The 25,357-nt window shown below is 48.3% G+C and overlaps 2 protein-coding genes across 5 annotated transcripts; one reads left to right on the top strand and one right to left on the bottom strand.

The window, feature by feature from the left end:
- Positions 1–17: 17 nt before the first annotated feature.
- On the bottom strand, positions 18–16,686 carry LOC144580675 (uncharacterized). 4 transcript variants are annotated; one of them, XM_078358700.1, is made up of 5 exons: positions 10,140–16,686; positions 3,846–3,940; positions 3,063–3,137; positions 2,304–2,437; positions 20–244 (listed from the first exon to the last, which is right to left on the bottom strand). In XM_078358700.1, the coding sequence occupies exons 1-4, from the start codon at positions 10,162–10,164 to the stop codon at positions 2,333–2,335; spliced, it is 300 nt and encodes a 99-aa protein (XP_078214826.1). In that variant the 5' UTR covers positions 10,165–16,686; the 3' UTR covers positions 20–244; positions 2,304–2,332. The 4 variants fall into 4 exon arrangements, 2 of the variants coding, with proteins under 2 accessions (XP_078214826.1, XP_078214825.1); XM_078358699.1 differs by having other exon boundaries at positions 25–244; positions 15,927–16,686; XR_013530640.1 differs by having other exon boundaries at positions 28–244; positions 3,633–3,940.
- On the top strand, positions 204–20,968 carry LOC100396909 (uncharacterized). Its single transcript, XM_035282953.3, has 7 exons — positions 204–2,144; positions 9,960–10,086; positions 14,220–14,359; positions 14,994–15,196; positions 16,089–16,198; positions 16,364–16,505; positions 18,808–20,968. Exons 1-7 carry the CDS (start codon positions 2,073–2,075, stop codon positions 20,174–20,176), a joined length of 2,163 nt encoding a protein of 720 aa, XP_035138844.3. The 5' UTR covers positions 204–2,072; the 3' UTR covers positions 20,177–20,968.
- The last annotated feature ends 4,389 nt before the right edge of the window (positions 20,969–25,357 follow it).

Here is a 25,357-nt window from a genome sequence, read left to right as displayed (position 1 = left end):
CACTGGATACAGAAATTATGAATGAAGAACAGACATAGAGTATAAAGGAATTTTAAAAACAGTAAAAATAGGAATGATTTGCAATCCAAATAGAATAATCATTGATGTTCTATTTGTTTGGTTGTAATAATGATATGGAGGCCAGGCACAGTGGCTAACAATCCCAGTACTTTGGGCGGAGGCAGCAGATTGCTTGAGTCCAGGAGTTCAAGACCAACCTGGGCAATGTGGCAAAACCTCAGCTCTACAAAATAAAAATAAAAATTAGCAATTGTAACATTTTGACTTTTTAAATAATAGCCATTCTGACTGGCGTGAGATAGTATCTCTGGTTTTGATCCGTATTTCTCTAGGGATTAGTGATGTTGAGCAGTTTTTTCATTTGTTTGTTGGCCACATAGATTCTTCTTCTGAGAAGTGTCTGTTCTTGTCCTTTACCTACTTTTTAACTGCGTTATTTGATTTTCGCTTGTTAATTTGTTTACACTTCTTAGATTTTGGATATCAGGCCTTTCTTGGATGCATAGTGTGCACATATTTTCTCCTATTCTGTAGGAGTTTGTCTGTTCACTCTGTTGATAGATTTTTGTTTTTGTTTTTTCTCTGCAGAAGCTCTTTAGTTTAATTAGGTCCCATTTGTCAGTTTTCATTTTTGTTGCGATTGCTTTTGGTGTCCTTGTCATGAAATCTTTGCAAAGGCCACCTGAGTAGCTGGGATTACAGCTGTGTGCCACCATAGATGCAGATATGGATACAGATATGCACCACCATGCCCAGCTCATTTTGTATTTTTAGTAGAGACGGGGTTTCTCCGTGTTGGTCAAGCTGGTCTCGACTTCCCGATCTCAGGTGATTGCCAGCCTTGGCTTCCCAAAGTGCTGGGATTACAGGTGTGAGCCACCACGCACAGCACCTTTACACCTTTTTGTGTGATCAACACCCTAAACTGGTGCATCCCCCACACCTCACCCCACGCTGGGAGCACCCTGTTCCTTCCAAGCTGAACCACCCTCTCAACCCTGCTCCCTGCACAGTCTGTCTCCCTTGAAAATCCTCTTCTCCTAAAGGCCATGGGATATGCTTTACCTGAAGTTGGTTTCAGGCTAAGACTTAGCAACATGTTTGTTCAAAATATTCACTGAGTGAAAACTTTCCTAATGAGCAAGTATTTGTCATTTTTTCTTGGAAATATTGAGGAAGAGAGTGATTAGTGGCTTTAAGATACATTTCCTTGAAAGAATGTAGAAAACTGTTTTCAATTGAAGGTTCAAAATTAAAACTCACCTCAACCAAAAGACTTTTTTGTCCTAAGGCTGCATCCTTCTCAGGATTTCTTGAAGAAACGGTTAAAAATTTATATTCCTAGTTTCTACTGTGTGGCTCCCAGAGGGGAGGAGGAGTGAGCATGATTTCGGTGGCCCTGTCCAGGTGAGCCCCGTGTGCAGCCTCAGCCAGTGGAGAGCATGGGCCTGCTGTGTCTGTCTCCTCACAGACGAGGGCTCCCTGCCTTTGGTGTTGCCAGCAAACAGGCTAAACCCTGGGGGTGGGACTACGACAGAGACACATGAGAAAAACCGTAACAACACAGTGAGTCCTCTTCTTCTGGGTTTTAAAATCCCCAAATGTCTTCTGATCTTCCTCCTGGGATGAAGGTGTGTGTGTGCACATATGTAATGTATACACTTTGTATTGAGGGAGAGAGAAGAGACAGTACAGATACATGTTTGTTTTCTTAATTTTTCAGTTTACGGTGTTCTCATTAGACTGACGTTACAGGAAGTTGGAACTCGGCTCTACTTTGTGGCCTCGGGGACACACACACACACACACACGCCTCTTCTTGGGAGCCAGTGTGGGCTCCATTTGAGCTGAGCTCAGTGAGAAAGCAGACGAGCTGGGTGCCCTGGGCCCTGCTTTTGGAAGGGACAGCCCAGGGTGTGGTGGCAGTTGATGCCAGAGTAGTTTCACAGAAACACCCAGGGCCTGGGCCCGGGCCAGAAGCGAGACTAATTAACAACCCAGTCTGAACGACTCTCTTCTCCGCCTCTCCCCAGGCCCTCAACGGCTTCCTCATGGCAGTCACAGAGGATGGCTACATCTTTTACGTCTCTCCCACAGTCCAGGACTATCTGGGATTTCATCAGGTGAGCAGTTTTGTTTCATTTCAGGGAAGTGAGTGAGTCAGGGGTGGGACAGGGCCACATGCAGCCTGGTCTCTGAGGGGCTATGATGGAAGTCCCAGTCCCTCCCACACGTACTCTGTGTCTTTAAAATGAACCTTCCTGACACGTTGGCTTCCTCACCTGTTGGAGGATGTGTTAGGCCCGGTCCATTAAGAAGCAGATGTCACGCAGGACTCCTCAGGGAGAATCCTCTGAGAAACACGGAGAGGCAGCTGTGGGCAAGGGAGCTGCCACGCTTCCACGCAGGTCTGACCCTTGGGCAGGAGACAGAGGACAAACGTTTGTGGCTTAAAGTTCTAAGAGAATTCAGCAAGGCTGATGGGAAGTTCTTAATCCAGAATCACCCGTCAGAGGCGTTCAGAGTCCCCTCGGAACAGGCCTGCCTTGGTGTCCCTGCTACACTCAGTCACTGGCTAGGGACACCTGAACACAGTGGTGGAGCCATGAGGTGCAGCAGGCACGAGCCCCTCAGTCAGAGCCCAGGGGCACATTTCCACGGCTGCCACACTCCCCCAGCTGCTGCACAGAGCAAGTTCCCCATGTGGTGGGGAGCAGCTCCTCCCTCCTTGGTTCCTGTGAGTCTCTCTTCCTGAGGGAAGCTCAAAAGGGAGAGTTGAGTAGGGCAAACTGCAGTCCCCAGTCGGTGTAGCCGATCTCAGGGGAGCAGCCTTTCCGTCCCCAACCCCTGTTCTGAACCCACCTGCCCTCAGCCTCACCTCAGCATATGCTGATGGCTCCCCTGGGTGTGACCCAAATCTTCAATCCTGTGGGCTGAGCCCAGAGATCCAAGGTGTGATTGTGGCCTTCACACAGGGTGGGGGCTGATCAAGTGCCAGCTACCGTCCAGCTATGGTCTGGACCCACCCAGCGGGAACTCACCTGTTCCCTGTGCTGATCGTTGAGGCTGACGTAGCTGATTGGTAGTTGGACTGACTTCCTGACTGGGTCCTTGGCCTGTGGAATGAGAAGCATCATGGTGGATAAGGCCCAGGGGAATCTCTGAAGCCACGATAGTAAGTCATATCCCAGGGAGGTGGCAGAAAGTAGTGACATCATGAAAGCCTAAGCAACACAGAGTTGCTGGTCCCCTCGTGTCTCCATTGGATTCCCCTGTGTGGGCCCTAAAGGAATTGATGGTTTCCAGGAATTACTGTAGACTGCTCAGATGTCACCAAGCCGTGGGCCTGAGTTCAGCAGTGAGCAGAGCACAGTATAACTGCTTGAGCAGATTAATGGGCCCTCAGGTGCTTGGTATGTGGCCAGAGATTTGGCAAATGTCTTCTTTCCCATTACAGTTTCAAAAAAAGAGATCAGAAAAAAACATGTTCATGTGGGACAGAAAATATTCATTTAAACATTTGCTTCAAGGCCATGTTAACCCTTCCCCTGTGTCCTAACACAATTTGAAGAGACCTGGACATCACATGGGATGTGACACTGGTCACTTACAGTGACAACAACATGCAGATTGGGCAGGAGGAGCAAGGAGGTTAGGGAGGCCAGGCCTCAAGACACAGGTGCCCCAACGGAAGGGAGATGAGTGAGCCCTTAAAATGCAGACAGCTGCACTTGAGGGAAGTTCTTCAGGGTCCAGTGGTCAGGTTCCCTCCAAAGTGAATGAAGGCTGCCAGCTTTGAAGGGGGAGAGGTGAGAGCAGAGCACCTGGCCATCAACCTCGTGGAGGGAGATGTGCACCACAGTGCAGATGTGTCTAGATTCTTCAGCAGTGGCCAGTGGTCTGTCTGTCATGTCAGGGCCTGGAAGGGAAAAGCAGGAAGATTAGAGACAAGGATGTCTGAAATAAGGCATGTCGCTTCAGTGGACGTGGGTGCCAAGGGTGAAGATATTTGTTTCATTCATCGGTGTCCACCAAAAGAACCCCCTGTAGAAAAGGTGCACAGCCAAGCAGGCAGGATGACTGGGCCGTGTGGCACAAGCCCACCTCCATCACTGGCTGCCCCAGATGGGCCATAGGCTGAGTCACTACAGTGGCAGCTGTGTACCTGGGGATTCCCTAAGTGCACCTTCAGACATTACTCAGGTGACCGTACAGTGGGGGGAAGGAGAACATCCAGATATTTTCATCTGTTGGATGGAAGTTGTGGTCACCTGAGTGAATGTCTTGCCATGGTATTCCAGTGCTCTTACTCCTAGGGACCCAGCCACCTCTTCAGTCAGTGAATTACAGGCTGGAAATTGTAAAACTGAGCAAAGGATTTCCACCTTTCATTGAGGCAAAAGCCCTCAGCCTTCTAACATCCATGCTGGCCCTTTTTCTCTTAAGCAGCATCATTGCTGGCTGTCATCTATTCACCCCCAGGGACACCACACTCCGTTAACCACCTCCACCACTCCCTATGGGCCAAGCCTCTTGGCTGCGTGTGCCTCAGCCTTGCCAGTTGTCACTGTAATTGCAGCCTGCTGGCTTCTGCTGAATGAGTGCCACCACCTGGCCTCTATTACTTTAGGGCTCCATTATCGCTATGGATATTAATGAGCCCAACTCTGTGGCTTCTTCTCCTACCAATAGTGCTGACCTCCATAGAAGAGCTGCCTGCCAGCAGACTTCACAGTGACGCTGGTGTCCTTCCCCTAGTGCACTCCTGATGGCCTTGGAGAGTGGTTTGGCTCCTGGGCCCTCCCATGAAACATAATTTCTGGTGGGTCTTCTGGAATCACAAGATGCACTTATTCCAGCACACACCTTTCCCACACCCCTTTATTGCTTCCTCTGCCACCAGGACAACTCAGGTACTAGCAGGTTGCTGACCATTGGGTTTTCCCAGAATTCTAGCAGCCACCCCAGCAGTGAGTTTGCCCCATTTTCTGGGGTGTTTACTAGGGTGTGAAATCCTAAGCCCTGAGAAATTCAGATGTGGCCCTTGTGAAAGAAGGAGGGATGGAAGAGGAAGGTTAAATGGGAAAGTCTTAGACTGCAGTACAGCTCTGAGGAAGTTTGACAAGGCCAGAGGGAGCCCTCAAGCCAAGGTTCCCATCAGAGAAGTCCTGTGTCTCCCAGGACCATACTTGCCTTAAAGCCACAGCCATAATGCATTTCAGTGCAGCAGCTGAAACACTGCTGCACTCTGAAATGTGCAGCACCCTGTAAGCTCTGAAAGGCGTGACTTAGTTATACTCCCAGCAGCTGGAGATCTGCATTTTAACCACCTCCACTGAGAGAACATATTCCATACCTGACAGTCCTGTTGTGCAGACTGAATTACAGCAATGCATATGCAAGCACCGCATACACCAGGAACGCCATGCAATGGAAAGGATTTCTAAAACGCTGTAGCAGTAAGAGACATCAAGGTGGCGGACTAGAGGCACTCAGCACTCACCTCCTCCACAAAGAAGGATCAAAACAGCAGGCAGATAACCACATACTGAATAGAATACCTAAGGTAGAATAATGGAATTCAGCAGGAAAGTGACAGTGACCCTCTGAGGCACAGAAACTCAAAACAGCAGCATGGAGAGGGAAGCAAAGCAGCCAGCTCAGATGGGCTCAGACCAAGGAGGGATTCTCCCTTGCCAGGAAAAGGTTAGCAGGAGATCCCTAGCAGCCTTCATTCCCACCACAGATATTGGCAATCCTAGCTACCGGAGAGCCCCTCAACCCTCATGGGCCCTTGGCCTAGTATAGGGAGCTGCCTGGAGTCTACACAACAGCATCATTCCAGAGAGGAAGTTCATGCTAGGTCTCACCTACCCCTAAAACCCAAGCTGCTGTAACCCAGCACCATTTTGAGAGTAGAGACACTACCAGACCATATCCTGCCCTGGGGCCCAGTAGCCTCTGTATCTCCACATCACTGGCGCCCCACTAACACGCCCCTGTACCCACCCAGAGAGCTGCAGTGTTGCAATACTAGCTGGATGCAGAGGTGGGCACATCCCTGGCACCTGAACCCATCAGCACCCTACAAACTGGGGAACAGGCAGTTCAGCACATCAGGAACTCTCGGTTCATACAGAGCCAAAGAAGGCAGTCCCCAAAGCCTTGGAGCCATGTGCTCAGGGCTGCTGCCACCAGCAGCCATCCCACAATGTCCAACAGTGGGCCTTCTGCACACCCATGCATACTACCTAGAGGCTGGGACTAGACCACCTAGGGCCTGCTGTCACAACCACTGGTGTCAGTATGGGCCACCACAGGACCCAAGAACTGACTCATCCAGGCCCACCACTGCCACCACCAGCTCCCCATTCACACTATCTGGGGCTCAAGGACCACCCCTTCTGGGGCTCACTGCTGCCATGGCCAATGCTTGTGCAACAGCATAGGGACCAAGGACTAGCCTGCTTGGGTCCAGCTGCCACCACAGCTGGTGTCCACATGGGTTACTGGGGGCCTGAGGACCAACCTGCTCAGGGCCCACCATCACCAGCAATCCTGTCCACTCCAGCAGTGGAGCTGCCATGTGCCTGCACTCATCACCCAGGAGCCCAAGGAGTAGCCTGCCCAAAGTTGACCACTACCACCACCAGTGCCCACCAGGACCCAGAGGTCTAGTCCACCAGCATCCCCACCACCAGTAAAGCCTTGCCACAGCCTTGAGAAATAACCACATTGTAAGCCACTGAGGAAATCATAGACACCACTGACACTGATTGCAGCCAAAGAAATATAGAGACTATGCTACCATGCCCAACCAGAACCAAAGCCAATGCATCCTACCCAAAGGATAATACAGTTACATCTACAGAAAAAAGTCTTCCCCAAGCTACTCCATAAAATTGGAAGAAGTACCTGTTATACCAGATGTGCAGATATCGATGTAGGGACACAAGACGCATTAAAAAGCAAGAAAACATAACCCCTCTAAAGACACACAATTATTCTCCAGTAACAGAGCCTGAAGAAAAGTAAATTTAGAAATGTCTAAAATGGATTTCAAAATAATGATCTTAAAGAAACTCAGTGAGATTCAAAAAAACACAGACAAAACAAAGAAGTCAGGAAAAAAATTTGTGACCTGAATGAAAAATTCAACAAAAAGATAGATATCATTTACAAAGAACCAGACAGAAATTCTGGAACTGAAGAATTCAATGAATGGAATAAAAAATACAACTGAAGGCCAGGCACAGTGGCTCACACCTGTAATCCCAGCACTTTGGTAGGCCAGGGTGGGTAGATCACTTGAGGTTAGGAGTTTGAGACCAGCCTGGCCAACATGGTGAAACTTTCTCTCTACTAAAAAACACAAAAATTAGCTAGGTGTGGAGGCAGACACCTGTAATCCCAGCTACTCAGGAGGCTGAGGCAGGAGAATCACTTTAATGCAGGAGGCTGAGGTTGCAATGAGCCAAGATTGTGCCACTGCATGCCAGCCTGGGGGACAGAGTAAGTTAGACTTCATCTAAAATTATATATGTGTGTGTGTGTGTGTGTGTGTGTATACATATAAATAATTGAAAGCTTCAACAATAGACTAGATCAAAAAGAAGGAATTTCTGAATTTGATGACAGGTCTTTTGGAATAACCCAGACAAAAGAAAGAAGAAAAATAAAAAAGAATGAAGAAGGCCTACATGACATATGGGATACCATCAAGCAAACACATATTCACATTTTGGAAGTTGCAGAAGGGGAAGAAATGGGAAACCTATTTAATAAAATAATAGCTGAAAACTTTCCAGGTTTCAGGGAGAAATAGACATCCAGATACAGGAAGCTCAAAGTTCCTTAAATATTCAACCCAAAGAAGTGCCCTCTGAGGAACATTTGTCAAACTGTCAAAAGTAAAAGACAAATAGCGAATTCTAAAATCAGCAAGAGAAAAACATCAGGTCAGGTGAAATGGAATCCCATGACTGACAGCAGATGTCTCAGCAGAAATCTTGTAGGCCAGGAGAAAATGAGATGATATATTTAACAAAGAAAATACCTGCCAGAAGGGATACTGTACCCCACAAAGCTATCCTTTAGAAATGAAGGGAAAAAAAGTATTTCCCAGGTAAACAAAATTTGGGGAAATTCATCAACCATAGCCGAGTTCTACAAGAAATAATTTAAGAGATTCCTACATCTGGAAGCAAAAAGATATCTACTATTGTGAAAGCATGCAGAAGTATAAAATTCACTGGTAAAGCAGATACACAAATGAGAAAAATAATCAAATATGTCACTACATAAAAACACAAAATCAAAAAGATAAACAGTAAGAGAGGAAGAAAAGAACAAAATGTTACAAAACAATCAGAAAACATTTAATAAATGACAGGAGTAAGTCCTTACCCATCAATAACAATCTCAAATGTAAATACCTTAAACTCCCCTATTAAAAGATAAAGACTGGCTGAATGGATTTTTTTAAAAAAAGACATGACTATAAGCTGGTTACAAGAAATGCACTTCTTCTGTAAAGGCACACACAGACTGAAAGTGAAAAGATGGAAAAAGATATGATACACAAATGGAAACCAAGAGCATGCAGGAGTATCTATATTTACACAGGATAAAATAGACTTTAAATCAAAAACACAAAAATAGATAAGAAAGTCATTATTTAATGATAAAGTGAGCAATTCAACAAGAGGAAGTAACAATTACACCAAACACCAGAGCACACAAATATATAAAGCAAATGTTAGAGATAAAAAGAGACAGACCCCAGTACAATAGTCATTGGGGATTTGAACATCCCACTTTCAGCACGGGGCAGATCGTCGAGAAACAAAATGAACAGAGAAACGTCCGACTCAAGCTACACTATACATCAATCAAATGGACCTAAGAGACATTTACAGAACATTTCATCCAAGAGCTGTAGTATGCAGATTCTTCTCATTAGCACATGGAACACTCTCCAGGATACACCACATTCTAGGCCACAAAATAAATTTCAACAAACTTTTAAAAAGCAAAATTATATCAAGTATTTTCTCAGACCACAATGGAATTAAACTAGAAATCAATAACAAGATAAACATTAGAAACTGTAAAACTCAACAAAGATGCCAAGAACACATTGGTGAAAGGATACCCTCTTCAATAAATCATGCTGGGAAAACTGGATATTCATATGCAGAAAAATGAAACTAGACCATTATCTCTTACTATATACAAAAATCAACTCAAATGGATTAAAGACTTAAATGTATGACCTAAAACTATAAAACTACTAGAAGAAAACATAGAGGAAGTGCTTCAGGACACTGATCTAAGCAAAGTTTTTATGGCTAAGACCTCAAAAGCACAGGCAACAAAAACAAAAATAGACAAGTAGCACCGTGTTACCCAGAGCCAAACCATATCAGCTACCCAGAAGACCTGATGACTGACTTCCATTGAAACTCCACATTCTTCTTCCATAGAACTTCAAGCCAACTTTCAAGGGCCATTAGTCCCTTCCCATGGGTGTCCCCATCTCAGGCAACTCCTGGCTACTTCTTTGTTACTTATCTCCTGTACAGTCACAAAGTTCTTGGGGGACAGGTCCTTCCACTGCCCCCAAGAACTGCCATCCTTTTCACCATAAAGTACAGGCATGATTTCCAAAAACCATAGGATGCCTGCCTCATATATTATGTTCTGGGTCTGGGGAGAGCAGCAGCCTGAGAAAATGGGCTATACAAGACCAGAAGAGGAAGCAGGAGCAGAGAGCACCGGCTAGCCCTGAGGACTGGGGGGACAAGGATACACAGTTTTTGGGGAGGGTATCAGAGGGGCTGGATAGACTCAGGGACATCTGAAGTAAATGGGTCACATGCTGGCCTTGGGAAGATAGAAAACTTTGGGAGTGTGACTCTGCCCCTTGGTCTTTGTAGTCAGATGTCATCTATCAGAGTGTGTTCGAGCTGATCCACAAGGAGGACAGAGCCATGTTCCAGAGCCAGTTACGCTGGCCTCCAGACACAGCGCCAGTCAGCAGAGAGGCAGATTCGGACACCAGCCGTAAGTCACCAGCTCAGAGGAAAAAGTGGTGGGACGTAAAATCAACCCTGTACCTGTGTTTCGACCCGTGAAGTCCATGAGAAGGAAATTAGATTAGGGAGCTGGACATTCTCAGTTTCAGAAAGCATAACAGCACTGGTTCAGTTCTCTGTACTTGATGACGAGATGTATCAGGAACGAAGTGGCATGTGCTGACACAGGACTCTGCATCTTTTAGAACCCTCTCACATCTCTGAACTCATCTGATCCTCTAATAACTGGAAAACATACATGTGGCATGAATTTCTGTTGTTTTTACTAGCAATAAGATGCAGGAAGGGATTCTTGACTATCTTGTTTACTGGCATATCCTCAGTGCCTAGAAGAGTACCTGACACACAGTGAGCACTCAGTAAATATTAGTTGCTTGAATAAATGAATGTGCAGATGAGGAGACTGAAGCTGTCCATATGGGTCCATCTGGCAGAACTCACACTGGAGGAAATGCCCTGCATCCCCTAAACCATGTTCAGGTGGCCAAGAGGCTCACAGCTGTGCATCTGATGAGCACATAGGTTGGTGGGCCATTATGACCTAGATGTGTGTTACTCTGTTGGCTGGTGGGAAACCATAGACACTCACCAATAAGCAATATTGTCATTTACGGGTAAATACCATTTTGTAAGCCCAGACACAGGTCCCTTCTCCAGGGATTTAGAGTGCATTTTATGCACCCACACAGGATGGAAGGAAAGGCTCTTCACTGTTTTGTTGTGAATGATGATCAGAAAAGAATACTCACACCTGCAGGTTTGACCAAGAAAAATAATGAAGCCATAGGCCAGTATTTGCACACTAATAATATCCTTTTCATGGTAGGGAGTCTAAAATATTAAACAAAAATAAACCTAAAGGCTCACTATAAAGTATAGTTGTGTGACTTTGGGAGACTTGCCTTTAATTCAGATCCACTTTGGCTACTGTGAAAATTTTAATCCATCTTTCTCCAAAGCTGCTTCCTCTCCAGACATTCCACACAAACCTCTCTCAGCCAGCCTAAGGTCAGCTGGGCGGTTACTTTTCACAAAATAGATCTTACTTTCTTCCTTGCCACCCCTCATCAGATTTTCAGCTCCTTGAAGTCAGTCAGGATCCGTAGCCTCAGCATTGAGCTTTGCGCCTCTGTGTGATGATTCATTCTGTGCCCCACCATGTCCACATTGGCCAGGGGTCAGAGGGGCAGGAACAGAGATCTGAAGTTCAGCCTGGGCTGTGGGAGTAGAGTGGGCACCCACTCCAGCACCTCTGTGTCAGAGCTCTAGAAACAAAGCATTGGAGTAGAGTGGGATCTTTGCCACCCAAGTAGCCTAAGGCCAAGATACAATGCCAACAGTCCAGTATCTTCACCTCTCACTAGGTCCTCCATTGTTGCTGTGTCTAACTCAGTGGTTCCTTATATTTATTCATTTCTTTCTCAAAGAAACTAGTAACTTTATGTACCAACCATATTTCCATACATAAATCTTAAATATTTGGTAAAACTTTAAACATTGTTAGTAATAACAGGTTTTTTGTTGAATAAATTGAATAGCTATGCCCCGCAGTTCTGGCGTTTGTTAAAAAAATAGTGAGGTCAACATTCCTCTGAATTATCTCACTTCACTCCTAGTACTTTGAAGTCAAGTATGAAATACTATCGCTTTTATTTATGCCTTATTTTATATGTAAGATATGCATATAACATACTTTGAGGCAGCAAGCCTGAGGTAAATTTACAATGTACCATTATAATCCTTGATTTCACTTCCCTGGAATCTTCCATTCTTATTTCTACCCCTAAATATTGATTGGAATTTTCATCCCCATTTAAGAAGAGTTTCCTGGATTTTAAATCACAATCAAAATATATTTGTGAATGTCACAATGTGCATGTGCAGGATTTTGTGCACATCCTGACACCACCAAGTTTGAATTGCATCTTTAAAAGTGAATACTCTGAAATTTTACATATAATTCCACATTTTAAATTCCTTTTATACCCTTACACTGCCACAGTAGCAGAAACTCTGCAGTAGTCTAACTCCATGTTTATGTGTGCATGACAAGTCCTCGAAATACAATAAAACTTTAATCACAGTGCTATAAATATGCCATAAAACATCTAAGGACCACTCCATCTAACCCAAATTCAAGTTGATGTACACTTTATGCACATGTGTAAATTATATGTTCCAACATTTCTGAGCATCTACCATATACCAGGCACTGTGCTAGAGGCCTTATTAAATCAGATTAATCAGAAACAGTAGTAAAACTTATCAGACACTGAGCAAGTCCTTCCCTTCATTCCTCCCATGAAAACATTTAGGATTGCTAATCTACTATAAGCTTGCTTTCATCTTATTCTTCCACAAAACTTGAGTCTAGATAAATTAAATTTTTATGTGACACAGAGACCCACAGGTGTAAATATAATCGATTTGTCAGGCTTAGAATTAGGTCAAAACAATAGATTTGGGTTTTGCACCCTTGACTTTCTAATGAGGCAGAGATGAGACTTTTATTTTTAGACCCAAGAATTTGATGTTCCTCTTGTTACTCTCTTGAGAGGATTTCCCTACAAATGCCTAGGATGGGAAAGAGAGGAGGCTGAATCAGCACCCCAGAAAAGATCAAAGTAGCATTCTCCACACAAGTGTTTTTTCCTGGTAATACAGAATATCCAGTCACTTTTCTATGCCTAATGTTTTCTTTTCCTGCTGAAGGGGCAGTAACTGACATTCACTCTAGAAAACGAGAATGAGAAAATTATCACTCTACCACACTTAGCTCAGTCTTCCATTTAATGTTTACTGAGCATCTATTGTGTGCCAGTCTGTGTTCTAGGCACACAGTAGAGAGAAAAATAGACCAAGTTCCTACTCCAATGGATCTTAAATTTCAGTGGGGTAAGAGGGCCAAAGATAAAGACATGAATAAATAATATTTCTGGTGGAGAAGTGCCAGGAAGAAACTAAATTAAGGAGAGAGGATGGACACACACACTATCATTTGAAGAGTATGGATAACCACAAAAATAAGTATGCGAGGTAATGCATATGTTAAATAGCTTGATTTAGTCATTCTACAATGTATACATATATCAAAATGTTATTCACCATAAACATATACATATTTTACTCATCAATTAAAAATAAAGAGATATGGATAAACTGGGGGAGAGCAATGCAGGTGGAAGGAACAGCAAGAGTGCAAAGCCCTTAAGGCAGGTATAAATATAATCTGACTTGTCTGGAATAGCTGTGGAATAGCAAGAAGTGAAGGGAGGTTACGGAGTGAAGGGAAGACTGGTAAGGGATTGCAGGGTTGGGAGGTGCACATCAACATCAGGTGAGCATCTCAGGCCACTAAGAAGACTCTCAGGTGGGAAGTAACTGGAGAGTTCTAAACAGAGAAATGACATGATGTGACATATTTTAATGTCACTATGTCAGCTGAGTGAAGGACAGATGGCAAGGTGCAAGGGTGGAAGCAGGGATACCAGTTAGAAGGTTAAGGCGAGAAAAAAAAGATAATAACAGCAAAGTCTTATAGAGGTTACAGTGCACCAGGCACTATTCCAAGTGCTTTACATACGTAAAGTTGTCTAATTCTCCTAGCAATCTTATTAAGTCAGATGAGAAAACCGAGGCCCATAGAGAGGTTGAATAACCTAATCAGAGTTGCAAAACAAGTGAAGCTCCAGTCTGGGTCCAGGTTCACCATAATGTTCAGCTCATCTCATAATAAGGAAACTGATCAGCACAGTAGAGGTGAAGGTGATGACAAGTGGTTGGCTGTAGTTATATCTCAACAGGATAAGCAGTGGATGGATAGACATATTACAGTGCATCATCCCGTTTTCATCTTGGTCCTCATGACATGGCGAAGGCAGGCAGGCAGGAGGGACTGCTAGCATCACATGACGTGTGAGAAAGCCAGCCTGAGTGGCTGATCCAAGTCATCCTGCCAAGTGAAGGACACAGTTCACTTGGCCTCAGGGCTTGCGTCCCATTTTCTCTACCCACCAGCTGCTTCCATAACTTTAGTATTTCACGTCTGTGACAATGGCTGCACTGGTGGAGTCTCCTCAGGGTGTCTCTCTGTCTTTCCAGCGCTGCCTGGAGAAAGTTCCCTCCCATTTAGTGGCACCCCTCCTGCCAGCTTGCAGCATCTGCCCTTGGAAGACCCTTCCTACCTGGAGAGAAGCTTTGTCTGTCGGTTCCGCTGCCTGCTGGACAATTCTGGGTTTCTGGTAATTATAGTGTCTTTACAGGGTCAGGACTTGCAAAACCAGCATTTAAGTCTGCTCAGGTGGAGCACTGTCCAAGGGTTGGGCCAAGCCTCCTCACTACCCCAGAAATGGTACTCAGAGCTTCAGCTCACTAACATTTCAGAGTGTCACGCCTGTTGAAGACTGAGTTGTCTTTTGAAACTTCCTCTGCCTCATTAACCCTTGGGATATATTTACTTAAAATTCAAATACACCTGTTAACTCTGGTACAGCCCTATATTGGGGACTTCCCAGTGAATTCAGGATGTTAACATCCATCTTCTTCACCATCACCTGGAATTGTATATCCCCTCACAGCTTAACTAACACTGTGCCCTGCGGCTTTGGGAAAAGAGCTGCATGGGTCAGAGCCCTGAGGGAGGGCTGAGGAGCCATGAAAAATGATGAGCACCTGCTGGGCAGGCCAGAAGAATGAGGTTCCAGGTTTGCACACACGTGTGCTATGTGAGGGCTTCAAGGGGAGCTCTGCCTGTTTGGCTCCCAGCAGGATACTGGACTCCCCTGAATTCCATAAGGGGAAAACTTTATACAGTTTTAGCTACTTAACATCCTCTTGTATTCTGTGATCATTACGTTTGTGGTTTTCTTTTTCCAGGAATTGAATTTCCAGGGCCATCTCAAATTCCTCCCTGGGCAGAACACTAAGTCAGAAGACGGCACCTTCTTGTCTCCTCAGCTAACCCTGTTTGCCACTGCAACACCTCGTCAGCCTCTCACCATCCTAGAGCTCCAAAACAAAACATTTCTTTTCCAAACAAAACACAAATTGGATTTCACACCTATAGCCTGTGATTCCAGGTATATCCCTCTGACTGGAAAACACGACTCCTAGGAGTAGTGCTCCAAGACTAGTTACGGCAAAATTCTAAGCCTACAACCAAAGGCAAGGCACGAATAATTAGCCAATCCTGTCCAAATGGGTTCTGTGAAATGAGTCAGTAGAAAATACGCTGTGTTTACAGAAAATGTACCAAATCTTCCATGTAAGATACAGCATTTGAGTGAGAGTGTGACACGGAGAGTCAATCTTGGGAAATACTTATCTCCTTCTTGGAGACTCCCATTAACAGATCATAGTGAACCCACTAGGAAGAAATCTAATTAGTTTGGTCCATTTTTTTCAAACTTACTTAACAATGGAAGCCTTCTTGGGCAAATACCAACTAACATGCAACAATACCAGTGTTTCTTAGAATGGAGTCTAGAAAACACTGGCTTTAGAGTAAGTAGCATGTAGTAGTATGACTTGTAAGCCTGATCTTTTCTGCTACGATAATGGTGCCCCATTTGATGAAAGCCGTGGAATACTTAAAAACACGTGTTCTCCCACAAGTAGTTTGAGATTCCCTTGACTACAGGCCAGGAACGCTTGCTCTACACCACAGGTAAATAAAAACAGGCTTAAAGCAGAATTATGAAACTGCACGTGTGGCCGAAGGGTCTGAGAGGTCACCACTACCTTTTCACTGTGGCGGCCCCTTAAAGGTCTCGCCCCAGCCCTGCTGATGGGAGAGCTGCCCTCCCAGACCTGGTTTTCCAGGCGCGGGGAGGCTGATTCCTCCTTGGCTCAAGTCCAAAAGGAGAACTGTGAGGAGCTGTGCAAAGTGTGGGGTAGGGCAGTGAGTCTTCATTCCTCCCGGCATTCCGCTTCCGCGCTGATACATAAGGACGTGCGGTGTCTCCTCTACAGAGGGAAGGTGATTCTGGGCTACACTGACAGCGAGCTCCGCAGGAGGGGATCCGGCTACCAGTTCATCCACGCGGCAGACATGATGTACTGCGCCGAGAACCACGTGCGGAGTGAGTTCCAGACGCGCCCTGGGGGCCTCACGCTGCCCGGAGGGAGGCGGGCTTGACCCTCGCACCCCGCTCGGGGCTCCTCCCGCGGGGCGGCTCCTGAGGGCTCTGAGAAGGGGGTGGCGGGCGGCCTCGGGACGAGCCCCGTCTCTCCTCTCTCTTCTGCAGTGATGAGGACGGGCGAGAGCGGGCTCACGGTGTTCCGGCTGCTCACCAAGCAGGCCGGCTGGCTGTGGGTGCAGTCCAACGCGCGCCTGCTGTTCCGCGGAGGCCGGCCCGCATGCATCGTCGCCAGACAGAGGGCCCTCACGTAAGTGGTCAGGGCGCCCCTGCAGAAGCGGGGGGCCGCGTGTTAGGGGCGCAGCCTAACGGAAATGGAGTCCCTGGGGGTGGCCTTGTAAGGGCCGGGTCTCGACTGAGGTCCCACGGCCCAGTAGTACATGCGGATCCCTGGGCCCGGTTGTAAGGGAGGTTCGGGCGTCTGCGTCATCAAGGCGAGACGGAAGTGAAGCCCCACTGGTCACGCTGTTGGTCCCGGCCTTCTCGGGCCTGTCGTTAAGTTAGGGTCAGGCGTCTGCGTCATCAAGGCGAGACGGAAGTGAAGCCCCACTGGTCACGCTGTTGGTCCGGGCCTTCTCGGGCCTGTCGGTAAGTTAGGGTCAGGCGTCTGCGTCATCGAGGCGAGACGGAAGTGAAGCCCCACAGGCCACGCTGCGGGTCCCGGACCTGTCCTGAGGGTCGGAAATGAGAGCCAGACAGAAGGCGGGCTGATGGCGGCGAGCACGGTGTCCCTACCCCACAAGGCCGCAACCCCAGAAGTCCCTCCGTATCCTCCAGGCCTGAGCCGGTGGCCCCGGGCTCCTCTTGTCCAGTTGTTTGACATTGGAGGGAAGGCTGAACCCCTCCTGGGCCTCGGGTTCGCCGACTATACACTAGGGAGAGTGCGTCGTTTCCCAGTGCGGAGCCAGCAGAATAGGTCGGCTTCGTCCAGCCTTGGCGGGCAGAGCCTTTGAGGCCGAGTCTCGCCGGAGAAAGTGTCTGTGGCTTTTTATTATTATTATTAATGTTTTTTGAGATGGAGTCCCACTCTGTCGCCCATGCTGGAGTGCAGTGGCGCGATCTTGGCTCACGGCAACCTCTGCCTCCTGGGGTCAAGCAATTCTCCTGCCTTAGCCTCCCAAGTAGCTGGGACTACAGGCATACGCCATCACGCCCGGCTAATTTTTGTATTTTAGTAGAGAAGGGGTTTCGCCGTGTTGGCCAGGCTGGTCTCATCTCCTGACTTCATGATCCACCTGCCTCAGCCTCCCTCAAAATCATCTTTGGGGAACAGACTTGTCTCCAAGGTGTATGTCCTTAACCTTGGCAAAATAAACTTCTAAATTGAGACCTGTCTCATATACTTTTTGGTTTACACTAGCAGTGTGCCTCCTCAGAAATGGCATTCCTTCAGCCTACTTTCCTCACTTCTGGTGTAATTCTGTGCCATGGGGTCTTCTAAGAGGAAAGGCATCAAAGCTTTCACTCTGTAGGCTCATCTCAGGGCAGGGCAGGCTAAAAGCAGCTCCCGTGACACTTCCTGGGTGATGCAGAGTGTCTGCCATTAACTTTCAGAAGACCAAGGTTTCATGTTGAAGTCTTGTCCGTCTGCAGCCTACTGTGTGAACTGTGATGTGCATACCAGCAGAAAGCGTTTCATTGTCGATTCTTTTTACATTGCCAGGATATCAGACCACAAAGTGTTCTCTTCCAGCCTGTGAACCTGCATGGCCCAGCCCCCATATGGCTTTGTGGCATGTCTGTATAAAATGGATGGTCAGAATGGGAAATGCAATGATGAATGTCTTAGTCCATTTTCTGTTGCTTATAACATTTTTAAATAATGGCACTAGCACACTGAAAGTACCTAAGTACCTAAGTAAAGAAGCATAAGATATAAACAGCACAGGAGCACCAGAGTAGCTATGCTAACATGAGACAATGCAAATTTAAAGACAAGGGTATAACAAAAGGTATGAAGTGGGCTTCCGCTTCTTGAAAAGTTCATCCAGTGAGTGTCCTGTGTCCATATCATGCTGGTCAGCTTCTGCCAGACTTAATTCAGCTAGTTTTCCTTTGTGGGACTTCAAACAAAATTTGCAGTTCCAAGCAGGGACAGATCACTGAAGGAAGGTTCCATACCTTACTGGGTACAGTACAGTCACAGTGTTAGTGACTGTCAGGGCAGCCTGATAATAGCCATGTCCCTTGAGTCTGTTGGAAGGGAGGGAGGAGGGGAGAAATCATTCTACCCAGTGATAAGCGGTTCATATGTCATTTTTGTGTAATGATTTATTTTCAAAGTAAACTTGAAGTTTAGGGAATTCCTACATTGAATTTTGGAATACTCAGCCCACATGTAAGCAGTTTTATCTGAGACTATTTCATAATGCAAGATAGAGAGTATTTATGAAGAATATTGTACTCTAGAAAATGCAAGAGAAAAGCAAGTGAACTTGCTATTGTTGCTTTTCTTTTTTCCTTGGCTGGAAAAGACAGAAAAGATGATGTCCTGCCCCTTCCTCATTCACATACCCGTTCCTGGATGTGGGCTTATGTTTCCTTAACCACAGGAACTTGGAGGGTGAGGAGCACCTGCGCAAGCGTGACCTGCAGCTGCCATTCACTTTCACTACTGGGGAGGCCATCCTGTACGAGAGCAGCCTCCCGAGCACCCTGACTGCCCTCCCAGCCAGGAAGAGGGCCAGGGCTAGGAAGGGTCTTCCAGCTGGCCAGGACCCTTCATGCCCGAGCTCTCTCTTTGGAACCATGATGCAGCAAGATGAATCCATGTACTTGTCCTGCATTGCCCCCACCCTCCAGGGCCCACCCTTGGAGAGGCAGGGGTCTGACGACAGATGTGAAGACAGGGAAAAGAAAGAGGAGGAGGAAGGCAGCTCCTTCCTGACCCTCATTGAGACCTTGCTGGAGAAGGGCAAGGAAGAACAGCCCAATCTTTGCTCTACTCTCCAGCACCTGGGTGTCACCAGTCTCAGCCAGCATCTGTGCAAAGAGAAGCTTCAGGGAGCTGACTTGGACCCTGCAGGACCTCAGGACTGCCACCTGCCACCACCCAGCCAAGGAAGAGGACTCCACAGGGAGAAGGAGACCCGTTTTTATGACAGTGGGAATGTGGACTTGTCCCCATCAGCCAGAATGACTTCTCTGCAGACCCCGAAGCCACTATCTTCTCTGGCCTCAGGCCCACTAGCCACGGAAGTAGCTCCACCTCCAAACATGGGCTTGGGGCCCAGCTACCCTCAAGCACATCCCCCGCATTTTCTTGTCACTGGCCCCCCTATCCCTGGCCCCACACTCCAGAACCTCCTCCGAGGCCCCCCACAGTGGTGGCCTCAGCACAGCCAGGCAGTGCCTTTGAACTTTGAGATGTGCCGGAAGCCAGCCTTTGACCTCAGCCCACTGCCCCCGGCCTCCAGCCCAAGCCGCCCTGCTGAGGGTTTTCAGCCAAGCCACACACCTTTTCTCTCTGTAGGAGAAAATGTTCCTGGACACCTGGCTCCACCACGCCCTGGTGTTCTGGATTTTTGCAAAGAATCTATGCCCTGGACCTCCACACACAGTGGTCAGGATCAGGGGTCCTTGATCTCCTCAGACCCTGCTTTCTGTGTCAACCCATGTGGTACCCACCATTTGGGCAGCATTTGGGATTCCCCCATCCAGGGCTACTCATTTGCAGTCCCCATGGAGGTGGCGGCAGGGCAGGCCCAGCCTGACCCCTTCAGCCACCTGGGGGTGGTTGACCCCTGCCTTCCATGGACAGGGCCGCCCAGTCCCAGCTTATGCAGGGGTCAGCCCCCATCCATGCAAGGGGCACCTGGGACACCAGAGGAAACATCTGGAGTTGGAGAGCATCCACCCCACTTTGGGGCCAGGCCAGCTTTCCAGGACTCCAGTCTGTCCTTCTCAAGTACTTCTGGATAGACCCTCAGCCATGCGGGGCTCTTACACTGCAGAGCCAGGAGCACTATGAGCCAGTGAGAGAAGAGGCACCAAGTGTCCATCACCAGGCTGGCCACCCGAGAGACACCACTCCCCAGGCTCCTCAGCAGAACCCCTTCCCCTCCCCTGACACTACCAACAGCTCCCCACATGCAGGTGGCAACCGCTACAGCAGCCCAGCAGAGCTCATGCGACAGGCCAAAGACAGACCACAGGTGCCACCTAGCCTGGCCCAGCCTATCTGCCCCCCCTGACCTAAAGATACAAAAAATTAGCTGGGTGTAGTGGCGTGTGCCTGTAATCCCAGCTACTCAGGAGGCTGAGGCAGGAGAATTGCCTGGGCCCAGGAGGCAGAGGTTGCAGTGAGCCGAGATTGCGCCATTGTGCTCCAGCCTGGGCAACAAGAGCGAAACTCTGTCTCAAAAAAAAACCTAATAAGACTCATAGAATATACCCAGATGCTCACCTGGTTTCTAACTTTGTGGGCATCTGGCCTAAAAGCCCTGACGCAGGTGCGCAATGTGCCTGGTGGCCAGGGCTCTGTGCGCCTGGTGAGTCTGTGCACCTGGTGGGACTGTGCGCTCCTTTTGGCCTCCTGCCTCCCATCCTGGTACGTTGGAGATGTTGTTTCGGGAATCGCAGGTGTGCAGTTTCTCTGGATAGATTTTGACCAGGACAATTAGTGAATGGACACCTCTGGTTATGCTGTGGTGGGCTGTGTCGGGCTGGAGGGGTTGATGTGTGTATGGTAACAACATGGGAATGTTAGCATGATGGGGTGTGTTTGTGCACACATACAGGAGTGGTGAGTCTGGCCTGGGGTGCAGGACACAAACCCTTGGATATCCCCAGCTCTGGCAAGCCCCTGGCAACCAGACTTTAGTTCACAAAGTACGGTGTTTATGATGGTGTTTTTTTTCTCACTCTCGCCCATTCTGGAGTGCAGTGGTGTGATCTCAGCTCACTGCAACTTCTGCCCCCAGGGTTCAAACAATCCTCCTGCCTCAGCCTCCTGAGTAGCTGGGACTACAGGCACATGCCACCATGCCTGGCTAATTTTTGTATTTTTCACCGTGTTGGCCTTCCAGTGCCCCCACCAAGGTCTGCCCGAGCTGGAGTGGAGCTGGGTTCTCCAACATGGAGAACCTGCTGCTGAAAACTATTCCGGGTAATTTCTCATGGTTACTCTGCAAAGATATTGTGATGGCTGCAGGTTCCTGGTGTTTCACCATGTCGGTCAGGCTGGTCTTGAACTCCTGACCTCAGGTAATCCACCTGCCTTGGCCTCCCAAAGTGCTGGGATTACAGGCGTGAGCCACTGCACCTGGCCTATGGTGCATTTTTGATATTCTTTTTTTGTGGACGTCTTTAAAAATCAAACCTGCAGTGAGTGTCTCAGACTCAAACCCGGGAACACGGGAGAAACAAGCTCTAGTCGCAATGGAGCCCAGGGGATGACACTGGCGGTGCGGCCACCCGCCGGCTCCGGGCAGCTGGCGGGTGCTGGTCAGCGCTGGGTTAAGGTGGCTTTCTAGCTGTGCCCTGTGGTGAGGTTTCTGTGCCAGAGTCCTTCATGTTTGCAAGATGACAGCTGGAGCATCTGACCCCAGAGGCCACAAAGCAATCTCAATATTGTGACAGGAAGGCCTCATCCCGGACACACTTGACTGGTTCTTTAGAAAAACGCTTCTCCACACACACGCAGACACATGCCTTGCCGTGCCCTGAGGGGTCCAGACGGTGCACTTGAGGCCTCTTTCTCTGGAATTCAGCTGTCAACTGCATCAGCAGCCTTTTCGCACAGCAGGGAGTTTGCTAATGTGTGTGCAGCCAAATGAACATGCATAAAACCCCGGACAGCCGGGAACCCCCAGCCACCACAGTCTCTCTGCAGAGTAACCGTGAGAAATTACCCAAAGGGTTTTTAGCCACAGGTTCTCCACATTGGAGAACCCAGCTCCACTCCAGCTCGGGCAGACCTCGGTGGGGGCACTGGAAGGCCGGGCATGTCCAGCCTCTCGGGTGTTGCCCTCACCATGGTCAGTCCCGTCTCCCTGGGTTCCTTGAGTGTGGTGGGCTTGGCCTGGGTGACTTACCAGCTCGCACATCACTTGCCTGTGTGGAGTCCTGAGTGAGGGACCCGGTGAGCCAAGGCTGAGTCCTTTAGTCCTGGGGCACTGAGTCCTCTACACTAGAATTCCACAGCTGGCATGGAGGACATAGGCACAGCACAGGTGTCAGTGTGAACAGGACACACGAGGCTGAGTGCAGCCAGGTGTCTCTGTTGACCTTGGGGTTTGGTCCGTCACCAAAGGATGCTCAGCCCATAGCCTCCCTTAGTACAAAGATTGTCAGCTCCACTGCACAACCCGTGTTTTCAGAGACAAGGTCTCACCCTGTGGCCCAGGCTGCAGTGCAGTGGCACGATCATAGCTCACTGCATCCTGACCTCCCAGCCTCAGCCTCCCAAGTAGCTGGAACCACAGACAACTGCCACCACACCAAAAGTGGCTCCTGCAACTTTTAAAAATAATTATTTTTATTTGTTGTAGAGACAAGGTCTCATTGTTACCCAGGCTGGTCTCAAACTCCTGGTCTCAAGTGATGCTCCTGCCTTGGCTTCCCAAAGTGCTGGGAGTATAGGAGTGAGCCACCATGTCTGGCCCTCCTGAAACTTTGTAAAAAGTCAGAGAGTGAGTGAGTTCTTGGCCTCACAAATGTGTTCAGGGTGGTTTTCCTTTAACTGGGAGGCTTTTGGAGGTTGCCTTAGTGAACTGGATCCTGGCCCAGCCTGGAGATGAACTGGAGGTCAGAGGTTGATCAGGTCACACCCTGGCTGTGCATCAGTGCCCCATTCCAACCTGCACCTCCTAGCTGTTGGCCTGTCACAGAGTGCGTCTGGACGTTCCACGGGTGTCTGGGACACCATCATGCTCTGTGGCCAAACAAGTGTGGGGGGGGGTCCCACAGCCAGCTTCAGAAGGTGACTGACCCCCATGTGTGACCAAAGATCCCTCTCTCCTCCCATAATTGTATCACATGCTGGGTCCCCAGAGGGACACTTTGGCCCCTGCCAACCAGGGCCTATGGAGAGCTTATCATGAGAACCTGCAGGGCCACTGGGAGGACAGGATGAGGCAATTGCCTCTGGCTTCTTGCTCTCATTGGACAAAACCAACCAAAACTTGAGTCCAGGGAGGCTGCTGGAGTCCCCCCTGCAGGCAGCACACAGGATGCAGAGGGGTTGAGGCGGGCTCTGGAGGTGAATGGGGGGTGTCCTGGACACTCCAGGACAGGCCAGAGGCGCTCAGCAGCTCCAGCAGCCATCTGCCCACCTCAGCACTTGCACCCTACAGGGAGGCTTTGGGTTTTTCGTAGAAGCCATCAGTGGCCAGTGCCTGGGGAAGGCCTGTGCCCATCACCCTGCCACAAGCAAGGAGCAAGCTCGCCCCTAAGAGTCTGAGTGAAGAACAAGGAGGCCAGGGGGAGCCCCATCCCCAGGAGCAGGTGGGTATTTGTCGGGGGAGGCCCATAGATAGCATCTGAGGAAAGATGGGCAGCCCAGAGTCCACGCAGCACATCAGGGCTCTCCCATGGGTGCTCACTGTTGGCTGATGTCATAGGCATGGTGGCCTTAGCGGCATCTAATTTGTCTACTTGTTTTGAGTTTACATTGAGTTGATATCAGTATATGATTGTTATATGATTAAAAACAACTTAGTTTTGCATTCGTGAGTTATGAGGGTTTTTTTCTTTAGAAATTGTCCATACATTTTTCATATAAGAAGCACTGGCCTTGCATGACCCGGGACCCATGTAGTGCAATGGGTGTTGATCAGGACATGCTGCACTTTGCTGTGAAGACGGTCCCCCTCACTGGGATCTTGGGAAGGTTTTTTCTTTGCGGGGGGACTGTTTCTGATCTTCCTGCATTTCAGGGATGTGGTGAGGATGACGTATATCGAAGTGCTGAGGAATCTGCACAAGAGACACGCTCCAGCCCGTCACTCATCAATCCGTCCATCCATTTCCCAAATCTCTCTTGAACTCTTTATCCCTGTGCTCGGGGCAGGCCAATTCACACTTAGGGATGCCCACAGAGCCCTGAAAGTCACATTAGTCCTCATTTACAGATTAATAAATGGAGCTTGAAGAGGTTAAGAGGCTTCCCCAAGGTCACCCAGCTGCCAGGCAGGCACCAGACTGACCATGCGTTGTGACAGGCACTGGAGTGATGGACGGTGAGTTCGGGGATGTTAAAAGCAGGTCCCCATGGTATGGAAAAGGGGTGGGATGAGCAGATGTTGGCGTCTGCATCGCCTCTGCCGTGCTTGCCTTCCCCCTAATGCACAGACCTCACTTGAACTGTTCTGCTCTACTGCACATGGCCCAGGGGGCCGTGAGTAATGCCGGAGGAGCTAGGCCCTGGGGAGAGCCAGGAATCATCTTTCAGGGTAGACTGGCCACATCAGCTGGGGGCATTGTAAATGTGGCCTCACAATGAGTCTAGTTTAAAAAATATAAATGAAATTTTATTAACTCACTCTGAAAGTGAGTGCATCCTCTGTCACATGAGCAGCTCTGCACACAGATGCAGAGCAAAGTCAATTGAGTTGTGATGGTGGTGATGGTGAGAGGAAGATGACGGGAAGCTGCTGCTGCTGATAGTGATGGTGATGGTGATGGTGAAGGTGATGAAGGTGACGAAGGTGGTGGTGATGATGGTGTTGAAGGTGATGAAGGTGATGGTGATGAAGGTGATGATGGTGTTGAAGGAGATGAAGGTGGTGATGAAGGTGATGGTGATGATCGTGATGAAGGTGATGATGGTGATGAAGGTGATGAAGGTGATGGTGATGATGGTGATGAAGGTGATGAAGGTGATGATGGTGTTGAAGGTGATGGTGATGATGGTGATGAAGGTGATGGTGATGATGGTGATGAAGGTGTTGGTGATGAAGGTGATGAAGGTGGTGATGAAGGTGATGGTGATGAAGGTGATGGTGATGAAGGTGATGAAGGTGATGATGGTGATGAAGGTGATGGTGGTGATGGTGATGAAGGTGATGAAGGTGGTGATGAAGGTGATGAAGGTGGTGGTGATGAAGGTGAAGGTGGTGGTGATGAAGGTGATGGTGATGAAGGTGATGAAGGTGGTGGTGA

The sequence above is a fragment of the Callithrix jacchus genome, chromosome 21 (genome assembly GCF_049354715.1).
Source record: "Callithrix jacchus isolate 240 chromosome 21, calJac240_pri, whole genome shotgun sequence".
NCBI classification, from domain to species: domain Eukaryota; kingdom Metazoa; phylum Chordata; class Mammalia; order Primates; family Cebidae; genus Callithrix; species Callithrix jacchus.
The sequence above is the reverse complement of the archived record's forward strand: the minus strand, read 5'-3'. Positions and strand labels throughout refer to the sequence as shown.

Coding starts and splice junctions, on each gene's coding strand:
- LOC100396909 (XM_035282953.3), top strand. CDS start 2,073: ATGGCAGTCACAGAGGATGGCTACATCTTTTACGTCTCTCCCACAGTC. Junction 14,360..14,993: donor TGGACAATTCTGGGTTTCTG/GTAATTATAGTG, acceptor TTCTTTTTCCAG/GAATTGAATTTCCAGGGCCA. Junction 16,199..16,363: donor CGCCGAGAACCACGTGCGGA/GTGAGTTCCAGA, acceptor TCTCTTCTGCAG/TGATGAGGACGGGCGAGAGC.
- LOC144580675 (XM_078358699.1), bottom strand. CDS start 16,062: ATGTATCAGCGCGGAAGCGGAATGCCGGGAGGAATGAAGACTCACTGC. Junction 3,138..3,845: donor TCCACGAGGTTGATGGCCAG/GTGCTCTGCTCT, acceptor CTCATTCCACAG/GCCAAGGACCCAGTCAGGAA. Junction 2,438..3,062: donor ACGATCAGCACAGGGAACAG/GTGAGTTCCCGC, acceptor CTCCTGCCCAAG/GGTCAGACCTGCGTGGAAGC.